Source organism: Vanessa tameamea, chromosome 5, assembly GCF_037043105.1.
Source record: "Vanessa tameamea isolate UH-Manoa-2023 chromosome 5, ilVanTame1 primary haplotype, whole genome shotgun sequence".
Taxonomy (NCBI): Eukaryota; Metazoa; Arthropoda; class Insecta; order Lepidoptera; family Nymphalidae; genus Vanessa; species Vanessa tameamea.
Window position 1 is genome coordinate 5,265,884 of NC_087313.1, and position 27,056 is coordinate 5,292,939.

General features: G+C 35.2%; 1 protein-coding gene across 1 annotated transcript; it reads right to left on the reverse strand.

Annotated features, from left to right (window-relative positions):
- Window positions 1–906: 906 nt before the first annotated feature.
- Window positions 907–26,460, reverse strand: LOC113392254 (GTPase-activating protein). The gene is made up of 16 exons (XM_026628577.2): window positions 25,882–26,460; window positions 15,248–15,368; window positions 9,182–9,986; window positions 8,986–9,101; window positions 8,658–8,850; window positions 8,408–8,556; window positions 7,316–7,532; window positions 6,572–6,775; window positions 6,237–6,380; window positions 5,720–5,814; window positions 5,014–5,124; window positions 4,612–4,751; window positions 4,357–4,495; window positions 3,981–4,174; window positions 3,698–3,830; window positions 907–3,614 (listed from the first exon to the last, which is right to left on the reverse strand). The coding sequence occupies exons 1-16, from the start codon at window positions 25,964–25,966 to the stop codon at window positions 2,159–2,161; spliced, it is 4,302 nt and encodes a 1,433-aa protein (XP_026484362.2). The 5' UTR covers window positions 25,967–26,460; the 3' UTR covers window positions 907–2,158.
- Between the last annotated feature and the right edge of the window lie 596 nt (window positions 26,461–27,056).

Consider the following 27,056-nt stretch of genomic DNA (forward strand, 5'->3'; position numbering starts at 1 on the left):
CACAGTATACTGTCGTTCGTATAAAATTTAATTTGTAAAAAATATATTTGTTAAAGTATTCTCGTATTATTTTTTGCTAGGTATATTGTAGTGTTTCCTTGGCTAACACCAATAATAACAATAATTATAACTACATAATATAACCGTAAATCGACTTTTAAGTAGTGTAATATTTTTCATTTCATTCTAAATAATATTTTGATCATTGTTATTCATCGGTATGTGTTGAGTTAGATTTAAAGTGGGTAGATACCTAACTGTCTTCTTGCGTGGTAAACTCATAGATTGTACCTACATATTAATGAGTAGAAAAAGTAAGTTGATTATTAAGTTTTTTTACTTATTAGTGCATATTAATTTGTTTTGAAATAGTGTTTTGTTTGAAGTCGGTTTTTTTAATTAAAATTTTGTTTATTAAAGGTAGAATCTACATTCCGAATAGGTTCGGAAGCTTTACTTTTAATATAGTTCTGTAAAATTACGATTTAAATGCTTGTAAAAGCCTACTTGAATAAAGTATATTTGATTTTGTTCGATTGCACCACTGACACGATTATTTAAGAAAACATTGTATTGCACCATTAAGTTAGAATTCTTACAGATGTTGATGCATTAAACATATCTTTATGGTCATGTATTGTAAACAAATATTTTTTTTATTCATCAAGTAGGCAGACGTTCAAATGGGCCACGATGGTAAATGGTAACCACCGACCCAGAGACATTGACGTTGTTAGAAATAATAACTATTCCTTACATCACACCAATTCGCCACCAATCTTGGTAGCTAAGATGTTATGTCCCTTGTGCCTGTAGTTACACTGGCTCACTCACCTTTTAAACCGAAACACAACGATATTAAGTATTGCTGGTTGGCGGTAGAATTAAGAAATAATTACACAGAAATAAATTTGAACTTATATTGTAATTTTATTAACAAAGTGAAATAGGTGAAATAAATAACATAATAATATATTTTAAAGAAATATTAATTTGTACATTGCATATTTTTTCTTATAATTATTTTTTTTTTAAATTCATACGACAACAATGTAATTTTGTAACAACTTTTAGTTTTGTTTGTTGTTATTAATATTTAAGCTTAAACCAGATAAAAATTGACATTTTCGTAGTCAAATAAAATGCATAGTTTATTTTTTAATAAAAAGTAACTTTTTGTACAATAAACATAACTATAAAATATCAGCTGAGTTTGTAAAGTGAATCACAGATTAAGTGTGGTGTTCCCAAAGGCCATTGATGCAGGCATGATTGAAATGCTAAGGCCGTTACATATCATAACATTTAGAATATTCATTTTCAATACAATTAACAGATTTCTAGTTACATGACAGCAAAGTTAACAATATCAATTCTTTTAAGTACATTAAATTGACGTGCAAGACTTCTCGTGAGCATTTAAAACCAGAAGTTAAGAATATTTAACTGAACTGCTTTATTTCTCAATATATGTTGAACCAATGTCAAATACAAATCTATTAATGATCTAATCTAAGATTAAGAGAGGACGATATATCACATATACACAATTATACTGTTTATTTAATTCCTGACTACGCAAGAATATATTTATTTCGAATAATGTTAGCTTTTAGTAAAATTTATTTAATTATATTACAGTAATCGGTGCTCGGAAGGAATCTTTATTTTGATGCTCTATACTATTATTCTACATTAAAATTTACATAAAATATAATACACAAATACATAGAGTATGGTACTTTGTGTCAATAGATTCAATCTTGGGTACTAAACACCAATCACAGAAAAAATAACTATTATAATTCTTTAGTATATTTATATTTAACTCCGCAGTATTACTGTGCTAGAGGAATGAGAGTCCAACCGCCGATAGGGCGGGGTCACAAAATACTTGGCACCATTTGAGTATTAACGCTATCATATCATTTATTTGACCATATCGATACACTCGTCCAAAAAATACTACTACAAACTAGAGGAGGCACATACTTCAGGTCGACGAAAAGAAGTTCGAAAAATATAGCAATAAATACAACCATAGTTCAAATAATTTACAATCGCACCATCACCGCATCACCGCGCTCAGCACCATTTTGAGTTAACACTAGAAACATAAACGGAGATAATTTCCTCGCAAGATCACTACGAGCGCGCGCTACAGTCTGATGTCGCTGGTGGCGGCGAGCAGCGGCCCGCGAGGACGACGCCACGTTTCCTCTTCGCCCTCGGCGCCCGCGCCGCTGCCCTCTTGCTCCGCAGTGCGCACAAACGCGTGACACTGCACGTCGTCTTGGGCTCCGTATCGGTGCAATGTCAGAAACTTAAGATTTGCCACGATCGAAGAATTTATAGGTCTCGTCGGGATGTTGACTGTGGTAGCCGAACGCTCGATGCGTTTCGTCCGACTCTCTGGCGGCACAAGCTCCAGCGACTGGCCACGGCTGTACAAGCGAGACTGTCCAAATCGTGGAGTCAATCTTCCGATCAGGTTATCCTCTTTTCTCGTACACTTGCTGGAGGTTTGTGAATCCTCCGGTGGCTTAGGTTTCTTCTTTAGAAAAAATGGTGTAAGTCTTTCGGTGAGAGGGCGAGAGGAATGAGATCCAGCGTCTTGTACGTTTGACGTGGAATTTGAAGTTTTTAAAGGCTTTATCGAGCTCGATTGTGTTTTAATAGGGTTTGATTTCCGTTGCAAGCTTATTCTTGAAAACATCCCATATTCTTCCTTTTCTTTGATATCGATAGGTTCCTCAGGTTTAATATCACATGGGTCGAAATCTGGTACTTCATCTTCACAAACTTTTAAAACACAATATGTATCTCGTTGCAATTCATCAAGAAGGCTATCGTCATTTGATACAGTATCAATTTTGCTAGCTGGCCGAACATCAGTGCCTTCCGACGGATTTCTTCGATCTTCCGAATTGGTACCTTCAGGAAGACTCGTGGTCGATCCACATACAACTTCGTGTCTGAAAGTTGCGTGTTCATCTGATTTCGTAACATCGATTTCTAATGGTTTAGCTTGCAAACGCACTCGAGACGCTGTATTTCCACGAGGAGGAACAGCAGGTGGCGCATCGTCGTCGGATGTATATGCGTGGCTCATAAAGTTGGCCATTAGTTCATATTCTCTACAACGACTGGAGATGTCATGTTCAGGTCGTTTAGAAGGTGTGAGATCTGGCTTGGGTCTACGCAGCGGCGGTTTTAGCTCGACATCGACGTACTCGCAAAGCGGCGAGACGGGCGAGACAAGAGGCGCGCGCGAAGGAGATAGACGCGCGGGTTTAGGTGGCCGAGCCGGCTTTTCAGTCGAAGCATCACTATCCTCGGACGGTTCATGTTTGATGCAGGACATGGTGAGATACCCGCTACCAGTGGACTTGTTGGATTTGCCAGAAGAACGCTCGTCTCCGTGTCGTGCTAGTTTCAATGACTCAGTACTTGAGCAAATGTCATTTGACGTTTGGAGGGGAAGCGTTTTGCCATCTAAATCGATGGTAGGCGAAGAATCACCACGCCACGGTCGCCAGAAAAAGGAACCGCTATCGACATTATTCGTTGCTACTGCTAGGTGAAGATAGTTATCGTCTCCTATTGGGGCTTGTCTGAAAATAGACATTAACCATTAAATATATATTTTTTTATTTGTTGTGTTAATAAATAAAGTACAGTTTATTTAAACACTCACTTGCTTCCATATTTTGTTTCTCTCGCTAACGATCTTCGATATATACAGTGGCGGTGTTCGAGATCAAACATAATTTTTTGCAATTCACGTAAAGTTACGGCTTCAGCTTCGCGTTCTTCCGGACTTGTATCGTCTGAAATACAAGAAGACACCAACACATTATCATATGGCCGAAAGGTAGCAATTAATTACTTAGTATGTCACTCGCAGATAGGGAGCGGAATAGACAATAGGCAAATTAGATCAATTTCGACACATGTGCAGTTCATACGCGGTAACTGACCTGGTGGGCGATGCAGGCGTTCGTCTAGTCGGTGCACGTGTGCAACGAGCTGTGCATGCAGTCGCTGCAGGTCTCGCGCGGGGTCGAGTCGCAGTGCGAGCGCGGCCGTGCCCCGCGGGGCGTCGCGCTCGCCCTCCGCGTTCTCACTCACGCCGCTGCCACACCCCTCTGCATCCGGCTCTGATCGTCCACAGCTGTTGATAAAGTACGATTTAAAGTTTCAATGTTCTCAAACTGAAAGAATTATAACATTTTACAGATGCTTAATTTGTAAATTATTCACAAGAAAATTTCGTGGAATTCGATTTTTTTTCATAAGAAATTTGTTTTGTTCAGTGTTTATTATCAATATTTTTAAGAGTTAAGTGATATTTACCAGGTCCACTTGGAATCAGCATAATATCCGGCATGGAGCGTAGCAGGCGAGCGGCGGCACAGCGCGGACAGCAGCCGCAGCCACTCAGCGCGCTCCACACAGTTACTCGCCTGCACGAATAGCACGCGCTCGCGATGCACTGACGGATAATTCGATTCAATTATTTTTATTTTTTTAGACTATTCAATTTCTTTATGTATCGTTGAATATATATTGAAGAAGAATATAACGAATGCCGAAGTATGTAATTCTCACCTATCTGGAATATGTTGTTTGCATCGAGCGGCGCGCCTGCGGGTGGGCAGTCCACGGGCGCCACGCTCAGCACGCCAGCCAGCGCCAAGCGATGCGCGCCCGAACCCTTGGCACCGCAGCGTGACCACGACAACTCCCCACTGTAATTAATGTAGGATATTTTTTTTAGATTTATAATATAATTTTAAAAGGGGTATGTACCTACCGTCTGGGAATAATTTATTCCGGTGTCAAATCGTATGTCATGAGCATACAGATTACTTTGGTATAAGTTTTATTGAAATAATGACACTTTTTTTATCATACATCTATATAAGTCTGCCTGAAGAGTGCATAGAATATACTGAGAAATATTTGTTATATATCGAGATCGATTTTATCATTATATATTGAGCAATTTACCTAGTGAGTCGGAAATGTCTCCGCTTACAGTGCGGATGTGCCGAGCGCGCCCAACGCCGCCGCGGCGAGCCCGCACCGCCGCGCACGCCCTCCGACCGCTTGATCATAGTCCTGTGTACGCAAGCCCATTGATATAGTTATTGGTATAAGCACCGCCCTTAAACCTATTTAATTAAACCTGTGTAATTTGCTTACTAATATTTATTTTATTTTGTTAAAAATTATGGTATATAAGATTTTAAATTAACATGGTTATTTTTATTACTATCAGTATCCACCAAATAAAAATAAAAAACATGATAAATATCCCGTTTTAAATACTGATAGTAATTATGGTATATTTATTTAAAGGTAATCTGTTGTACAGACTTGTTCTCGATGTATTCATTTTCAATTCATATGAAAAGGAAGCGAATTTAAAACCAATCGTTACATAAAAATAATTTAATACATTGAACTAAAAGTGAAGCAAATAAATCAATAATTAAATTAAGAGTAATGACAAATCAATCAAATTATTTCATAAAAACATAATGGCTTGCAAAATCAAGCTGATAATAAAGAATCGAAATCAAAGATACATACCCATAACTTTTCCGAATGATGCATAAACAAAACGATAATATTTCGATTACAGAACATTCCAGAAGACAAAATGAAGTGCTGATTATAGTGGGAGAGTTAAGTAAGTGTCTTGAATGCTTACCCCTCCTTGAGAAGAACAGGTGTCTCTTGCACGTTATTGTTTTGCGTGTCCGAGCTTGTAGAGATTATTTCCAGAAACTGCTTTATTGCTTGCACCTGAACAAAAATGCATTTTATTATATCATTAACGAAATAAAATATAGTTTTGATTGTAATTATGTGTCCTAAATACGTTATATTTTATATGTAATGATTATTTATAGTTTCTAGTATACCCATAAAATAAATCATATATTTTGTTACATTTGTAGTTGTTTTTGGATGTCGAAAAATGTTATAATACTAGCTTTATTTTGTTATTGGAATCAGAATAATTACAGATGTATCACACGCGAACTAGACTAAGAACTGCAAATACATATTAACGTACATATAAAATACTTTAATCTAATATTGGCTACTTTACAATACAGGACAATAAGTAATATTACCGTGCATATTACAAATATGTATTTATATCATAAACATGAGAAGGTCAAAATGTGTTCGTTTATTAATAAACAACACATTATACTAACATGTCTGGGTGTGCAAAAGCTGCGGTAGAGTTCGGCCATATACTCCTCCTTGCAAACTTGCTGCGCCGAGCGACTGCTCACAAGGTTGCCCAATGATTGAATCGTCTTCGAGATGAGTGTCAGCGTTCGATTTGTTTGGGGATCCTGTATATAAGGAATCAGCTTGGTTATTGGACAATATTAATTGAACTTTTTTCATTAAAGAATATTGTACAAATCGAATCGGACACATTTTTTAAGAATAAAATTTTGTATCTTACGGATAGGAGAAAGTATTATTATGAATCGGTACTGTCCACAGAGCAATGATACTTGTACATAATAACAAAACTTACAATTTGTTCGGTGGTGAGATCAAATAACCTCGGTCCGAGGATGGCAGGTGCGAAGAACCTCAGGAATATGAAGCCTGAGACGACGGAGTAGCGCACCTCCGCGTTGGCGGGGAAGTGTCGCGCGGCGCACTGCCGCAGCGCGTCGAACAGCCGGCACATGGCGGCCGGGCACTGCGCGTACGACGACGTGATCGCCGCGAACACCTGCGCGGGGCTGCGATTAGCGACGTCTGTGACGACTATGAGATATCGATATCGCATCACGTCCTCTGGTACAACATTACCCATAGGCTGATTTACCAAGCAATATGAACTCATAGGATGTGTTGAGCTCGGGATATCGGATGTGACCAATTCTCGAGCTCGTTAACACAGACTATCATCAGACGGTAATATCACAGCGTAAAGAAATATTACCACTCACACAGGCCATCGCCTATGATGTCTCACGAAATGCCGCTTTTCGTCATTGCCGCAGGGTTATCACATTTATTTATTATTTTTTGTGCTTAGTCTGGTACTGTATTTGTTTATTGGTAGTACATGTATGTAGGATACCAGTACCAGGAATATAATTTGTATTTTTATCAAAAACAAAAATTACAAAATAGTTAAATTACAACTAAATAACACTATGAACTCGTCTCGTAAATTTAGATTTTTACACCCCTGAACGGCAGCTTTGGCTCGCGACTAGAGGGGCGCTCTTTCGGGCCGCGGATCTCCGTCCGTTAGTGTACCCACCCGCTCGACGTAGTCCTTGAGGTTGGCGAGGTTGGCGGCGACGGCGGCGGCGGGCTTGACGCGCGCGGGGTCGATCTCGCAGGGCCGGCGCTCGGCCAGCACGGCGGCCAGCGTGGGCCGCAGCACGCCGCGCAGGTACGACGCGCCCGTCAGCCGCATCGCCTCGTCCATCATCTTGGACACGAGAGTGTTGCCGCGGAAGATGGTCGTCGCGTCACTGGAAACCGGACGAATTATACGAATTAAAAACATTCATATTTATTTTATGTACTGTTCATATCATTATGAATACGAATGGATGTCAGGATGAACTTGTTACGTTAAGTTTGACGAGTATAAATATACAGAATGGTCTGTTTATTTAACTTATACAATATAATATTTAAGATATGATCTGTACTATCAATGAATAAGTACATAGAGCAGATACAAGAAAGAAAACTGGTTTTTTTTTTAAAAATTCATTAATGAGGACCAAATCAGCTAAATAATTGAAGAGTAAAAATTTCAAATACGAAATTCAAACGAGAAATATACATCGTTAAATGGTAAGCGGTCAAGGTAATTATTGCAGTAACCAAAATGTTCTAAAAAATTCTCACAAAAGCGTCACATTGTATTGTGAAGCCTGTCGTAATTTCTTCATGATTATAATTATTATGGGCATTAAAGTTTATTTCTCCTTCTAGATACACATCGGCCGCTTAATGACATGTCATTAGGAGATAGCTTACCTGAGAACGGGCTCGCACTAATATATTTGTTTTGAGATTGTAATAGCGACAGCGATTATCTTGTGACGATAGCTTTTTTACGATCGTGGGTATGAAGGGTATTATTAAAGTATTGGGCAATGTTTTATTAACCTTGCCGTCATTATATAAAAAAGTGATGGGACACTATTTCGCAATATATGGAAATACCTTTAATTACGTTGAAACGAATTCATAAAAAAAATTCTTGCTTGAATATAGAATAAGAGAAAAAGATTTTTTTACAAAGCAATTAAGATTTCACTAATGATAAAACTGCCTAATTTGTGTTATTCTCCATTTACACTTCATAACATAATTGTATTGTAACTAAACTCACGTGAGGACAGATATCTCTGCATCGGCGAGCTCTTTCACGATGGGCACGATGAGGTCGTGGTGTGTGAACAGGCGCACCAGCGGCTGAGCCGCATCCGTCTTGCTCGATACTATCTCACCGAGAATGTAAACAGCCGATGTCGTGATTGGCTAAAAAATTATAATTTTTATTATGACATAAATAGCATATAAATTAGCTAACTATCGAAATGGAACATGCCAAAAGTTCAGAAACAAAACAGTGATCTCACCTTTTGATGGACGCTCCTGAGGAATAGTTCCTCCAGTTGCGTGTAGTGGTGCAGCGGAAACACGTGGTCAACAGTGTACTGCAACAGCAGGCGAAGCGAGCCCAGCGTGGCGCTGCCCGCCGCCGAAAGCCGCGTGCCCGGCGGGGTGGCGCCGCGGGACAGGGCGCCGCCCGCGCGCGACGTGAGGAAGAACCTGCGGCGGGAATACTTTTAGAATCCAATCAAATTCAAAGCACTCTGTTAAAGTCTCACAATTTTATTTAAATATATCACGATACCTTTTGGCTAGTCTGAAATGTTTACGATTTTATAACTATTGAATTCTTACCATGCGCAGAGGGGAGCAGGTGCAGGCTGCCGCAATTGTAATCGCACTTCGCCAAGGAACACAGGTGTAGCCCCGTCGTGCCAAACCGACACCCTCGCTTCACAAGCTACTCCGGCCTGCATGAGGAATTGATTAGTTAATCTCCATCTGGCACGACTGAATTGTTCTAATAGTCACATCAGATTAATTAACTTACCGTTTGTGAGCCATCTTTATCTTTTGGATCGGCTTCCATTACTAGATCGAAACAAAAAATTTCGTCAAATTGTGGATTGACCGTTTTCTTTTTGGGTTTTGTGCGTTTTTCGACTCGTCGTCCATTTGAATACAATAACGTAACGAGAGCGAAGGGGTCACATTGACCGTTTTTTGTAGTAAGTTCTGAACATTCTAATACTCGTAGTCTTAAAGTGTCAGGTCCTACGCGGGCGGCACAATGTCTTTCTGGGTCCGACCAGTAGTCGGCGGCGGTGGGTGTAGGTGATGCATCGGATTCCGACATCGCATGCATCGGAGGTTTCGTACGCACAGCCCATTGTGCGCGATCTTTTAAACTCTCTGACCGCGACAGGGCTAGCGACGGTTCCGTCGAAACAGAACTGAGAAGTTTTTTGCTCGTTGAGCTAGAGCACGATCCGAACCTCATGCTCTCTTTGCAGTATTCCGATAGTCTAGTGAGATTATTAGCTTTCGTCTTCGTCGAGAAGTTGTCGGCGTTCGGATCAGGGTCGGGCGGTTTCGGATCCATTCGCAACCGTTTCCTCGAATCCTCGAGAGTGAGTTCAATATACGCCTTCCCCTGTACCTCCGAGTCTGCGTCCACTGGTCGCAGAGCAAACCAGTGGTCTTTATTATTGTATCGCTGCAAATCCTCTCGTTTGATTGCAACTTTGCCGAGTACTTTGTCTTGTTTGAGATGTTTGTCACGGTCGAACACGTATATGGACAGATATCTGAATCTTCGCGGTACCTCGAACTGGAATTCCTCGCCGAAAAATGGGCTGCAACAAGATACTCAATTAGAAACATATAACAGTAGTATTAACACCCATCCAACTAAACGCAGAGAGTTATCGAAATGTAATGATTGTTGTTCGAAGTGACTTCTCTAACTTCTTATCAGTATCGCACAAGTGTTATATTTATAAATTATATACTTATATAATATAAGTATAGTTTGTCATTAAAGGAAATTTAACCGATTGAATGCGATATATGTATTTATTCCCAAATTAAGTACATGCAAATATCTTATTATTTATTTATTTACACAATTATCGGGGCCTATGTTTTCGTACTACTTTCTTAGCAACGATCTTTTGTTTATCAATATTTCATGTACTGAGCGCATCATATCTAGTGTTTCCCATTGAAGTACATGTAATCTTACTTTAACCGGACAAATTTAATACAGTTAAGCCTTTCGTTGGATAGATTAGATTTAAATCAAAAGTCTCCTCCTGAGTAATGAAATTTTATTTTATCTTCATTAATATGTGTCGAAAGAAAATAGCTAATTGCATTTGAAATAAGTACTAAAAAGCAAATATTAATCCATAATGCAAGATGTCAAACAAATGATGGATATCTTGAAGTGCAATTTATAATATCTTTTTTTTTTTATGTAAGGAAGCATTAGAAAGCAAACAAGTGAGAAGTGTTTATGGCAGTCTATCCCTTCAATGTGAACATGATAATCATCGCGGCACGGATATGCGTGGGCTCGCATCGTTCACGACAAAGGTGAAAGTTTCGACACTCGCCTTTATTGTGATACCACAGAAATTTAAACGCACAAAGACTATTATGAAAATTAACGCCGCGAATGTAACAATGTAAGTATGACGAATTGTTTACATTGTCCATAACTCCATACCAAGTCGAGTTTAGTATTGCGAAGATTTAACGCGCATGGCCGTGTATGTTTATTGTGATTTTACTAATTTAATTATGAAATTAGCATGCATCACACGATATGGCGAAGACGCCGTGCATCGCAATCGATCATACGGATGACAACTTGACGTTGATAAATAATTAATAGTCAAACATTTTGGTAACAATGTACTTGAAGTGTACTTGAAGCGATCAACAGCTGATCTAAGTCACAATTGAATAACAAGACGACCACGTGTAATATATAATTTACTTTAACTGTATTTGTTGTAAGAACAAGAAACAATTCATGTTTAAATATCGTTGTATTGCAATAAGTATGAAACATACTAGTGTAATAAAACAGGGTCGCTGGAGCATCCGGCGCCGCACTAATATTTATAAACCGGAGGCGGAACTGCCACCAGCTGAGAGGGGGCGGCGCAGGCGAAACGCACACGCATGCTCTTTTTTTATTCCAATTAGAAGTTAAAGAACGTGATTCAATATATAGCAGCTATGATTTATAGAAATAACTTGTTACACGAATATTATAATAAATGAATGCGATTTTTTTTTAAATTCTAATTACACCTCTCAGATTAATAAAAAAGGAAAGATCCCGCTAAATTTAACTATAAAGATTGTAAGACAGATATTGTACGTATAATAATAATCCAGAAAGTACTTCAGTGCTATAAAAATTGACAAATATTTGTCATGGATAGAACGAATACACATATAAACTCCACACGTCGGCCTAATTGTTAGATTTTATAATTGGGCACTGGTCGAGAGTCGCATACGAAATGCTAAGTGAAACATCCTAAAGCGAGCTAACAAGTATTTCTCACGTCTGACAGGCAATAATTGGAACATACCACACCTACACCTCTTAGCGCGGTCTCAATAATCAAAAAGGATGGACGGTACGTGGAACAGAGCAATGCACTTAAAGTCGTCGACTGCCGGTGCCGGCCGTCCGTTTTGACGCAGCGATGATCATTTTACGTGCCACGAGGTTCCGGCATCAATTTATCACTTAAAAGCTTCCGCTAATGCAGCAACACTATGAGATTTGAACGGATCGGTTTTTATGACGTTCTCGAGTTGAAACGGCTTCTGGAAATGACTTCATACGATGAATGTTCTAAGTTAAATATAGGATTAACTTCGTTCATTTCTTATTCATATATTTTCAGTAATGCGACTAATGCAAACTAAAGTTTTTAACTTACTTTTTTACCAAAAGTTTGAGCCAAATATTTTTTAAATAGTGACGCAATTATATAACATACTTAGTAATATCAATTTAGAAACTATCAATGGACGTTATTGGAGGTGTACCGATCATTAACGTTGTGATAACGGCCCTACATAGGCTGCAGTGTTACACAGTTGGTTGTTCGAAGTCAGAGCTGATAAGGTATCACGAGACAAAGAACCCATTAAGTCTCTCGCTGAGTGACGTGACATTTCCTTCGATATCCGCCGCAGCGTCCTGATCACCTTTGGGGTCACAAATCATTATCTAGCTTCCGCTTAATCAATTAATTTCTTTGACAACTGTCAACTATAATATGAAAATAATAGAAGACTAGTTGTAATGAAAAACACTAAGCTAATTTTAAGAAAATAAACATAAATGTGAATTATTTTAAACAAATCAATTTAGACGGAATTGTTTCAATTTAAAGAGATGTTGGTATTTTGTGTTTGCCAGATATGAGATAAGCGATAGCTTCTTCGAAAATTAATGGTTAATTTAAAATGTGTTACATTATTGATACATAATAAACATTACAATTACATTGTAATGAGATAACATTTCAACAACATGGCGTATAAACAGCAACAGGTTTAAATGTCTGTTTATTATGATTCAGTTACTTCCCCTCTCCGCATGGGGTTTTTATGTAAAGTGCATAGTAGTAATCACGGCTAGCGAGTGTCTCATTCATTTCCAAAAATGAATGGCGAGGGGTGTAGCGGAAGGGACGTTCCGCGCCGACGCACGCTCGCCGGAAATGCATCCGGGACGTGGCGCGACGCCGCACCGCCCTCGTTGGCTGCGTGAACCCTCCCTTTTCCAAAATTATCGCACGCATATTATTTACTAAATCCTTTACAATCCAGTTTCACATGTTTGGGGTACATTCTTTATTGTTATTTTGTTCAATTAAATAAAGTTTTATGATATTGTAATGACTTTTATTATAAACAGCGGTTACGATAATTAGGTTCACATTAACTGTTTCAATTATTACACTAATTTCAATTTTACTTTTACTGCGATTGTAAATCGTGGACATATCATAATGTTAACGTTAATACAAATATGAATGTCAAGTTTCAGAAGCGATGGGCTCATTGAATTAATGCGCGTCCTACGAGCGCATTAGTCACGTAAATATAATAAAATTAGGTATGCAAATATATTACCGAAATTAAAAACAATTTTATATTTGAAAAGATTATTTACGTATTTTTTTTTTTATAATTAATAAGAATAAAAAGTCGATAAATCTAAAGTTTTTACTAAAATTATAAAAGTTAAGAAGTTAATATTTCGTACAATATTTAACGTAGCCATTAACTGCAATTTACACGCACCGCTTAATGCATGTGCAAGGAACGGAAGTAATTTTGCATGGACGACGAATGCTTTATAAATACAACGAAAGTAAAAGCGACAAAGTTTATTGTTTTCGAGAATCAAATTCGTTACACTCAAATAGATTTAGGAAAAGGGAAACGATGGACGATTACAGTCGACTACATCCTGTAATCTAGATCTATTGGCGAGCTTGTAAAGAAATATACCCCAACGGTTTAAAGCAGATAAGATTGCAAATAATATGTTTCGTAGTAATTCTGTCGAACATAGTAATTTTATATCTCCTTGATAAGTGATAAAATGATATAAATAATTTAAAAAAACCAGTATGTTTGTCTTCTTACAACGAAAATTTAAAATACCTGCTAATCCGTAACGTGACAGAAATGTACTCGAATTCGAATTTTTAATTTATTTTTAATGCGAGCAAAATATATAATTAAATATTTATGTGTATTTATATAAGTAATAAGAAGACTTGTTTTGTAATGCCTAACTACAAAAACAACTAAACCGACATTCTTAAAAATTATACCCAAACACGCAGCGCCATTCGGAGGTTTTAGTATTATTATATAATTTGACGTGCTTCGCAATTTACCCGCTTTAAATTTAGACTATTGACGTGACAAGCTATTCAAGTGAAATACGTTTTCTTGTTTACAATGTATACTGTAAATATGTACAAATAGTTTGTAATGCTTAAGTAATCGCCGCTGAAGACGTCGCAAAAGATACAATAAGCTCGTTATTGTGCTAACTTCGCGAAACGAATTAATAAACAATTGAGGTTATGGACGGACGCCAGGTACATTTGCAAATGACATATATTTTAGGAAGAATGAAAACAATAGTGTGCCAAATTCCACACAAACACACACACAACGACACGGCGGGAAACGTTAGCGTACTCTAATTATTCTTAATTCATTGCTTCTAACGTATAATTTGACAACCATTCACAACGACGCGAACCTTGACCCACTATTCGTGTTTGCTCCCTAAATTTAATGTGCTAGTAACGTTTCACACCCGATAAAACCGGAACAGCGCCCGGAAGCAGCACAAAGCGACCGTTATGCACGTACACGACAGATATTGAAAAGTCATATTCATTATAATTCATTCAAAAACATTTCATAATAATTTATTTATTTTATATTTTTAGATTTGTTTTTTACTTTCATTTTAAATTAAGGACTATATGAATGTTTTTAAGATAACAATGTGTGAATTTAACAACAGACTATAAACAAAAATACAGTAATTTATAAATAATAGTTACATTTATTATTTAAACCGGGTAGAAACCAGTAGCACTACCCATTCATCCTTGAATTCTACAGCCAAATCTCGATACTCTGTATGTGTATTAGATACTCTGTATTTTCCGAGAAGCTTTAATTATTACTCTGTACCAGAATATAATGTCCGTTGAATTAACTAATAGTTTGTAATGTATACATATTTGTAATTAAAAACTCAACTCATTCGTTTTTTCTTTGGTAGAATTCACATTCCAAATAGTTCCAAGTAATATATCGATTTTATTGATTTTATTTGATGGTTGTTATCCGATTTAAATGGAACTCATTGTAATAACAAGCACATGACACCTTATATACGGTTGGCACCGCATTCAAAATGTATAAGGAGTAGTTTACATTTTACGTTTCGCAATATCAGTGTCTATGGGCGAAGGTGACCGCTCCTCATTGGGTGACCAATGCGTTCGTCGGCTCACATAGATAAAATATATACGTTACTCACTTAAGTGTTCTCTCCATAGTGGAAGTGCGAAATATCTCCTCTTGGTCGAGTGACAGCACACAGTATATGTCACGGTGGCAGGCGGCGCCATTGTTGCGAGCGGGCAGATTCTTAGCTTCACCTATCACAAATAAAATACATGTTATTATATATTTACAAATACTCCGTAACCTATACGACTTGTTCCGACCACAAGAGGACAAAATACAAATAAACAACATTTGACATTGAATTGACGCGATATCATTGGCCGAGAGCTGAATAATCATAATAATTAGTAGGGATTTGCGAAAAAAATTGCAAATTCAAATGTCGACGAAGTTGTTATCTGAAATTTGGAAGCAAAACTAAAGTGTTATAATAAGTAGTTAAAAGTAAATGTGCGGTTTGTTTATCTTGATTCCTTCTTCGATTCAAATAGGCTACTTTTTATATATAGAATACTTTTTAAATCAATTAAGAGCTAAAAAAGCTTTTTGAAATAAACTCTTTCAAGTAAAGGGAATTATTTATTAATATTATAGTTTAAATATTATATATGTAATAACAATAATAACCTATGATAAAAACGCTTAAAATTAGTAATCTACTTTAACTCAGTAAGACATACATTTAACTAAACATATTATAAAAAAATAAAACACGAATCAAAAGTCAACGCATTGACCTACATGAATAAATTATATTTAGATTTAGCAATAATCAAAAATAATAAAGCAAATATTTTTTTTTTAATCATCCGGCTCAAGACCGACAGCCTGCGTCCTACTTCGGCGAATCTGGAGAATATCACTATAGATTTATTTATAGACGCCGTACGTAATAACTGTCAGGATATACATGTATGATGAATACGTGATAACGAATAACTAATGCACGGGTACAACGTTGTTATGAAACTAGTCGTAATAGGTATTAACTAGTCTGTTCCAACCGGACAAGTAATGAAAATAAACAAAGCTTAGATTTACGTATACCACGCGATTTTCTAATAGCTCAGCTACATCGTGCACTGCTAAAAGTTCTCGACTAATATATTTTATTTATAATAAAACATTATTCCACTAATCTAATTATATCCCCTTTAATTTTATTTCCAAAATTCCGATTACAGTTTCGTCGACGTTCAAAACGTTTTTTTTTTTTTTTTCGAAATAATAAATATTAAAGATTGTTCAAGCTTTCGACCATTCGATGTCAAATTTTGTTAATTTGGCTTTTGTCCTCGTATGGTTGGAATAGACTGTAGTGGCGTGTAGGTTACATATCGTAACTAATAGTAAAGCAATTCATTCATCGCACGCGTACAAAACGACACCTACTCATACAGAATACGATGCCGAACGTCACCTAACAAGGTGTCTCCGATTACATGCGCCATTGGCTTGCCGTTTTGGTTCGCGTGTCGTCATCCATTTATGTCCCTATTATCTTCAACTAAAACATAATTCTATTAAAACGTATCTATAGTACTAAAAGAATTGCTGAAGTCGAGTAATTCCAAGTTATAACTTAGCTTAGTTAACTTAGTTTAAACATAAATCTTATATTAATGGCTATTCGTAATTAATTTGCTGAACCTGCAGCTTTGATCGCGCGAAATTTATAACATTTTACTAACAGCACACAAACGGTCACCTCTATTTACCCCCGGGACTGACTATCTCCGTACAAAATTTCATCTAAATCAGTTCAGTGGTTTAAGCGTGAAGAGCTAACAGGCGTTACTTTCGCATTTATAATTAATAAAGATAATTTATAAAACAAAATATTACACAACGCACACTTTAAGCCTTTATCCTTTTTCTACTTTCGACAAACCATTTTTTTGCCTCCAATTTATTTTAAAATAAAATTGTTATTTAATTTGTCAAAGCAATTAAACAGACCACGTACGAATAACTAATGAGCTCTTGCAAACTAAAGGTCTTAATTGACACGCGTGTGCTCAGCCTTGACAGATTCGATTTGATGTGTTGTTTTCACGCTTTTTTAATCCATTGTTTTATAAAATAAATTTTGTCATATCTGTGCAAGCCCACGAGTTATAGTGTGGCGGGACAGGCGTAATTAACTCCAATTGAACGATTAAAGGTCGCTATTTCTGTGTTAAGGAATTGAATTTTATAAAATAGAAGGTCCATTCGTTGTGCAACGGTGCGCACTCTATGACCTCGTCAGATATAACTTTATACGGCAAAGCGAGGCGGAGTGACCATCGTGCCCATACAATATGTCCATGGAACGTTAGCAGCGACTTTTTCTTTTTATAGTAAGCCCTATTTGAGAACTAGTATCACGTAATACTATTTAGATAAGTATTTAACATTTATTTTTCGCGTATTATAAATCAAGTTAATCAAAGCTGTGTTTTTTATTAAACAGCAATGAAAGCTTTGTTTATCTGCAACTGCTTCCGCGTAACAGACAATACTCAAACATTTTGCGAATAAATAAAATAGAAGCAAGACAGAGGTGTACAAGTGGCGACTCCATCGCTAACGACACAATCAAGAGTATTGCATGATCCATACATAGTCAGTACTACACACTGAAGAAACGATCTCAAATAGCAATCATTAAGGTCAAGAAAATAAATACATAGTATGGAATAGGTAAACATAAATATGTACATATATTTAAATATATTTATATGTTATGTAAGGATTCAATACGATTGATAAAGAATTAATGAATGAGAGTAAACAAGAAAAACAAGATGGTGGACGTTTTATTTAATTAAAGGTAAAACTAGGCGCATTAATGACTTTAATGGTAAGGGAGCACGTACAGATACATGTGATAATTTATAATCGATAGTAATACATCGAGTCCGGATGGAAATATGATAAAAGTACAGAGAAAAAGTAAAATTAGTTAACAGACCAATATGTTATGATTTTTTATAACATTTGTCATAAATAAACCTCAAATCCAGTCAATAAATACTGAACTTATAAATATACACGTTATATTTATATCAGTATGACGATTGAAATATATTTATTTGATTAGATTTTTATGGCATTGTTTTACGTTCAAAGCAAATAAATAAACTAAATATTATTAAAAACAAGTGGGGAAGGGAAAGTATGTATATAACAAAGTCGGCCTTTCACTTAAACGTTGTGACTAAATTGCCACCCATCATTACACCCGTAATTACTGCCTCCGAGAGAGATTACGGCGATTGTTAGGGCCAAAACAAAGACCTTGTATCGTCGGTACACTGAACACTCCCACAAATTCGTAATTGGACTACGAGAGAAACTAGCTAGTTGCAACGAACTGTACATAATTGTTGATGCAAAAACAACCGTCATCATCATCCAAGACGGTAACACACGCCATCGAACTGGGTCGTGGGAGTGAAACGGAACCTTTGAATAACGCCATAGGTACCTGAGGAAACGTATAGATGCTTTGTATTTTGTGGCAACAATAGCGGGTGTCATTATGAGATTTCCACACTGGTGCGTAGCTCGCGCTCTTTCGAAATCGAGAGTTTGTAATGTGTAGTCAAATATTTTCGAAGCTACATAATTGTAGAGACAGCCTTTTTGGTATCGTAACTGTGAGCACGCAATGTTTTAAATAACGAACTGTCGAAATAACTAATGCTTGTATTTCATAAAACATGTAATACTATATTAGGACAAACAAATTGTTTAAAAGTGAAATCTTGTTTTTTTTTTAACGATTAAATATTATTCCACGTTTCCTAAAAGGCTAGTTGATATATTGTAATATTGTCTTCTACTCACTTCACACGATGACGTTATAATATAATCACTTGCACCCGAGCCAATTTAGATTGTACTCAATTATTAGAATATTACGTTATAAAAGTTAATATAAGAGCATTTAAGTCTTTGATAAATTAATGAGAAATTTTGGTTTATTCCTTAAAAGTTATGTATCCTTAATCTAAAAGTTATGTAAATATTATACAGTTGATACCTACCTAAAGTTCCCTCCCACATAGGAGTCAGGTTTGAATCTAGGTCCTCACCCACATGATTAGGTATAAGCAAGTGGCCCAATCTAAAGGTGAGTTACATAAATATTTCAATTACAATAAAAAATAAGGCGTACTAATATTAATTTAAAATAAAAAGTTAATATTTTTTTATAAGGATCTGATAACGACGAGCGATACTAATGATTATATCAAACCGGTAATGATCTACAAATCCCGTGTATGTTTTATTGTTGGCAATACGTAAATATACACAATTTTTTTTTACACTTTTTAAAAACTTATAATCATGTAAAACGTGTATGTATGAAAACGAAATCTCTCCACTTCAATGTAAATTCATCACTAAGCCATTTCGGTTAGTAATAACTGCGTATATATTATCGAGGCCGTTGCCCCGTGAGGCACGCCCGCTCAAAGATAATTACAAAAACAATTTCGCAAATACCAGTCGCTAATTCATGCAATTGTAGGAGCATCGAGCTAACGATATTTCGGCTCGATAAACAAGTGTACCGTAATCTTATCATTGATAGTCGTTTTGAATGGAATTATAGTGAGCCACGTGAGGAATCGTCAAGGCGAGAGCGCGCATCGATAAAGATTAATGAGAGCGTTTTTCATTAACGGAGCGACGAGTTTCCATGAATGGGTACGCTGAATGAAAAACGCTAGTTCGCCCCATTCACGGAGCGTGGCGTGTCGCAGATAACTACCACAGCGCACGACGCCTATGAACGCCCGCCGCTCGACCGCGCGTACGATTTCATGTCACTCATCGGTTCGCACTATGTTGTACCGAATACGTTACGTTACGCCTCTGAAGCTGGACTACATACCTTGATACGCATGCAACTCACTAAGAATACTTTCGGACATTTGTAGTTTTTTATTAGATCTAACGGCCTTAATTATAAACGCTGTTTAGTTAAACACTGACTTCTTTCCTTGTATCTCCATTAATTTCGCATTCAAAATAAAAATATACATTTATAAGTAATATCGTAAATATAAAAAAGACGAACTTTCATTGATAAATAAGAAATTCAGCTCCATTTAATCCACAAGGGAAAGTGGTTTAGGTTGTATTAACATAATTAATTATCGATGAAAATATCTCTGCGGATATGCTAGCTGACTGCAACTCGTGTTTCTTCAAGCATTCATGCGATAGTGATCAAATATACCGGAAAGTATCAATGTCGTGATAGTGGTGTTATGAAAGATTGCTCATACTACATCAAACAACATAATGTTTGTTACGTACACCTGGGCAAATATACCAAAATTCTTACTAAATACATCATTCAAATTAGTAAAATCTTCATTCAATAAACAATTCCCTTGTGTTTACTAGAACTCATAATTTAGTTTTAAACTCGGTAAAAACAATAATACCACAATATATGAAATTATCAAAACAGAAATTACCTTCATGCAAGTAGGCTCATATTATACTTATGATGAGTCATATAAGACGATTTAATTAATTGTAAAACTATCACGGGTGAATTTATGTCTAAAATAAGCCGTGTTAGGAAGAAACTTTAAAACCAACCTTTATTTATAGTTCTCTTGCGTCACACGTCTAAAATGTAGTGACACTTTATCTATGTTACCAGAGACCCTTTTTGTGTTACCTCACTAAGCCGATATATATATAAAACTTATATCTGAAGATGCATCGCGTTTCGGAGAAGGATTTAGTATATAACAAAAGACAGATAACGTCTGTCGACGGTTTTGCTTGTATAATATATAAGATTACAAAACTTCCAATCTTAAAGACGCTCTTATTTGACTACGGAACCTCTACTAAGAATGTGTAACAACAAAAAAGGACCTTGCTGTAAATAAATCTATGACCAAACCGAGGCGGTCATCGTAATCATAGGTGCGGATGGAAGTCGGAGTAGCTGCAGTCTTTATTAAATCAGGAACCCTCTGTCTAAGCTTAACAGACTACATACAAAGATAACAGAATAAGACAAGTTATAGGTATAAACGTTCGATTAAAAAACACCGAATGAATATGATATCGTTAGGCGTTAACACTAGACGCATAGCTTAGCGCAACGTTTAATACTATTGTAGGCTAATATCTCAGTTAAGCCTTGGCCTGCATAGTCATTCGATATGAGTCCTATAAAAAACGCGTAGGATACTCTACAAAGTGCTGTTACATATGCAAAATTAAAATTTTATTAAAATAACATTGGCTGTTTTCACATGAAACGATTTTAATACTCATTTTAAAAACATAAAAATATGCAATTAAATTCGAACCAATCAGTCAAAAATGATCAATAATTAAAATAAATAAATCAACAATCAAACAGAACAAATACTACAACATAACCGTAATAAGTAACGGATTGTATTTGCATCGTTATCAGACAAATATACTTCGTTTTATCGCTACAAATTACTAAGTGCCTATGTTTAACCTCACATCACTAGTAAACAAGTACAATAAACATAATATATAAATATTCTTTCCATTACCGCATTCAACTAATTTCATAAGCAAGATTTATATTTGCAACCCTCCTTCCCTTCCCAAGGTTTACGTTTACTATAATGGCAACATTATGAAAGAGTGATGCACTATGTTTAAAAATAATATTGCATATTTTATTATAGCCACGAATTAAACTGACAATTATCTTTTGCCTACTTGTACAGAAAATATTAAAAATAATTTCATATGGTTTCTTTGTTTACATACATTATCTGTAGATTAATGTGATTGAAAAATTTGACAGTACTAAATGACTTGCTAGCTTTTTAGGATTCCGTACCCAAGGGGTAAAACGGGACCCTATTAAAAACAAACTCCGTTGACAGTCCGTCTGTCACTAGGCCGTATCTCATGAACCGTGTTAGACACTTGAAATTTTTACAGATGGTGTATTTCCCTTCGTGTGCGATTCCAACAGGCCGCTTATTTTTAATCATGCGCATGAAAAGGAGATAGCATTGTCTATAGTCAAATCGCATAGATTTTAGTTAATTTGATTATTTAATTTAAGATTATACGTATAGTATACGATTATACGTGTTATACAGATCGGAACGATCTTCCTTGGACAAGCGATATTATTTAATACACAAACATGCAACTTGAATTTATATATTTCTTTTAAAAATATACTAGTATACTCATATATTTATACATATACTCATTAAATGTAATAGTATTCATTCAACTGCGGCCCATTTGGAGAGCCAGACTAAACGATGGCAAGGAACAAAGGTGTAGCACAGATAAGGTTCAGACACAGCTGAAGTTACCATAAGCAAATATTCGCTGTATTTATCGCTGGTAATTCCTAATAAAGTTACAAGACGGTCGAAAATAATTAGCAAGTAATGGTTCGTAGCTAATTTAGATACTAATTTTACTTAAATAGATTATCTTTATCATCCAATCGGCATTTTAGCAGCTTGGTGGAATAAACTCCAAGCTCCTCAACAAGAAAAAAGGCCCACAATGGCCTAGCTGTATTTACAGGAATAGGATTATCTTTGATATTTTTCGCAAATATTAATTCATCGATTATCTTTGAAGTATTAATATAATATTGTAATTATGAGTATTTGAAGATTACACGCATAATTTATAAACATTAGAGTATAAAAACTTTTTACATATTATGTCTAGTACAATCTCACAGAAAGGAAGACGACAAGAGTATACGCGTATATTTACACATGATACTCCTCATCGGGCACACGTCATTGGTTTCATGTCGATGAAAACATACAAACGACTTCGTCTGGAAAGACGAAGTCGCGAGTAAAACTCACCTCACGCTACATCCGTACCAAATAATATTATTACAATTAAACATTTAGCTTTCGTACTCGAATAGTATTTTGATAAAATAAATATTATATAAGGTTCATTGTTTGTTATATCTAACAGTCGAGTTGAAAGGGTCTAGGGTCGCGCCCCGGAAGGCATACTGCACCCTTATCGCGTCAGACACACTTTGTGTTATCTTTGGATTTATGTGTTCGCGCCGCTACCGACACAAATCAATCATCTGCACAGTTACTACACTTTAATAAGTTGTTGCTATTTCAAATTAATGAGCTATGGTGTTACACAATGATGTACTGATGCAACATTGTTTTAGATTGTTTAAATTTAATTAAACTTGTTAATTAAGTTTGAATAGTGCTCCTTTGTGTGCCAAGTTGAAAAAACCAAGATTATTTAAAAATGTAAACTAAAAGAAAGCATATATTACAGACATTAAAAACAAAATATATTTATGATTTTAGTTTGTAATAAAAGATTCCAGATAAGCACGAATTATTGTAATTTCAACAGATTACATTTAAGAGCGATTATAAGAAAAAAAAGGTTAAATATTATCTTAACAATGGTTTATGTGGATGTGTCATCTTTTCGTTGATTTATTTTATTCTGCTTACAGATTTCTTATTATAGTTACTATGTTTCCCTACAAGTCTGTACTTTTATTAAGGCAATGTGTCAACAAAATGAGAAATGCAATGCAAAGTTGATAAAATTCAATGATTATAAACCCTTAAACTAAAACTCATAACAATAATACCTTATTGTTTCTTGGTAATAAACGAACCAAAATCTGTTTATTAAAAAGAGCAATTAGGTGAATTACTGTCAAAATTATATTTTAATTATACACTAATTAATTAAATGTGGAAAGAAGGTTATTTAAAAAAATATTTAAATTAGAACAGTATTCAAATATGTTTCGAAATTTGAAAAATTTTGTAAATAACTAAAAATATATCTTAATATTTTATATTATGTATTATTAAAGTCTTATTTCATTATTAACAGATTGGTTGAAACAATTTACTTAACCAAGACTGGCATGTACTTGTATTGCTTTTATATATTCTGAGCTAGAAATGCCTAAGACCTAGATGGATAGTTATTGCTTACCTTAAGAATAATTTCACCCAGTCATTCACATGCAACTACCATAACATAGACATACTAAAACAATATTACTTTGCTCCATAGTAAGCAGTATTGAAATCATATTTTTATGCCGATATTTGTCATAAGAATTTGTTTAAATACAATTACATTATACACACATTTACACCATCATATATAACCTTGTATCATTCTTGTTATAATTTGTATTTATTAATATTTTATTTTGAAATAATAATAATAAGCTTTAATTTCACCTGTAGTTATTTGATGGTCAAATCTTGCAATTTAATTTTAAACCTGTTCCATCCAACTGATTGAGCTAGAATTTTACATACACTTTTAGTTCTGCTAACAATACAATCTAGTACATTGATTTATTTTCTTTCAAATAATAAATCTCCATTGTTATGCATGAATTTAATTGAATGTGATGTACCAATATCACAACAAAATTCCAGGATTCATGTTTTAATTGCCTTCTGTGGTAATTTAAGCGAGTTCTTTATTTTTGTATGTGTACACTACATTCTATTCATTTTTGTAATTTGATTTTAAATATTGATAATCAGTGATATTAAGTACTAGCTACATTTGCATACTAATGACTTCTCCAATGCAAATTTAATGTTATCTTAATTATTTATTAAACATACTAATAATGGTAATTTAATATATACTTAGCAAGCCAAAGTATCTATTGCACAGTTGATTTATATTGGGTAACTTAAATAAATGCAATATGGATTTATTGGCTACTATTTGAATTCCATTATTGTAGCAACAATAGCAATATGTAACAAAGTTGATACCATAAGAACTAATAAATTCTCGGTACACCAGTATTATCTTCACTTGTTTTGTTAAAAGTATTTTTGTTGCAATTACTTAATTTTGATTACATCACTCAATGTGCAATTTAGTTTTCTTGTAATATATAGAATAAAAGTAAAAATGTAAAGTAAATTGTATCCTAATATACAATGCCACTCGTTATAATTTTTAACAGAATAGATAGGTATTTAAAAAAGGCACTCTGCTTGTATAATATTTTACAGAAGAAGGTATTCCTTCAAAAGGGGTTCCCATAGAGTATGAATTATATTAAATTGTTAATTATATAAATTTTAAAGTAATATTTTTTTTAACAAATGACATTCTTATACATAAATTCCCATGTCCACAGTAATATTTGAATCAACATTTAATTAAAAACAAAAAAAAGGCTATTGAGTCAATTATTTCTGTTCGAAAATATTCAAAACCTAAACATTACATTAGCAGAATAGCAAAATGGATGATGTGATAATATATTACTAATACAATAGTATACAAGAGATATCTAATCTAATATGATCTAAGCACGAGTTCATTGTGTTCACGGCATTCATTCATAAACTGTACACGAACTGTCAAAGTAATCAACGACAAAAACAAAGGGCCGTCTGATACTGTTAACTTGTCTAAGTACATACTTAGTAACCTACAACTGCACCAACCTTGCACTAATCTCTAACCTACTCTGAAAACTTTATCCATGAATGCTAGCTGGACAGGAAATCTCAAAGTTCTTAGGTACCTACCACCTGTTCATCTCTGTGACAACAAATCACGTATCACTCGAAACAAAATCTGATTGGTTATATTTATTTTAAGGTAATCTAGTCCACTATAAAAACTCAACCAGTATTGATAAATGACATAAATAGTACGTACCAATCTTAATTTTCAATCTTTCTTCTACTCGCACTTTACGCGTTTCGTCCGCCATGTTAAATCCATAACTGTTTATCTCTTTCATCCGCTGTTATCTCTTTCGGAACGAGCCCCTCGGCCGGCTTGTCCCGCCACTTCCGGAGTGTCGTAATGTTCTACTTGAGCCTGTTTTTAACAAGCTCTAAGTAACTGGGCAGATCCGATATGAACACAAGAAAATATGTAAACAGTTTTATTTCCCCACATTCTTCAGGATTCGAAGCACAGTTAAAATCGAATGAATTTTTAGTTACATTGCGCATGTGCTCAATATGTGCACTTTATTTTATCAATGAATGCACTTTACGCTTTGCGAACACAAATATTCACTTCACTGAATTATAAAGCAAAATATAACTCATATTAGATTTGACTTGGACAGTCACAGTTGTAATTTGATTTACACAACACTTCGTCAATAAAATATTTGTCTCATTGAATGAACAAAAAGTATGAATGGACAATTACGTCACGTCATAACTGCGCCTGCGCGGTAGAAGATTCATGGACAGACAGCCGATACATTATAGCAACTGACAATTATAGTGTGACAAACAGCCATGTCAATCTTTTGTCCGTGGTTTAAATTCATGGAAGTATAGACAAAAATAATGCTTCGATTTAAACATAAGATTCAAACACAGAATAGGAGTAATTAAAACCAAAACGTAATAAGTTACTCATGCATTAATACAACAAGCTTCTTGAGAAAATTTATGGTTGTAATAGAGAATTTGTCTATGATTGGTTGTAATTTATTATGTATATTCTTGTCAAAACTTCGAACAAACATACATAAAAAAGCGTGGACCAATCTCTTAGAAAGATATTTTATCAGTCCCACAAATTCATACTCCTTAGAATTTATTTACCATTTATTTCCGAAAAGCTAGGGTAATGAACCCTAGCTTTTCGGGACATGAAATACTGGCAGTTATATCCATTTCTTAGATATGAAATACTGGCAGTGTGTCTACGTAAGTTTCATCCCATACAAGGACATGTTTTGCCACTATCTCTTCATAAACGCTTTGGTTTTTATACAGCAGGAATGATGTTGTGCTTGCAGCCTACATGTCACGTATTAATAATTATTTTATTAGTAAGTTTAGAAAGTTAATCAATTTGTTTATATA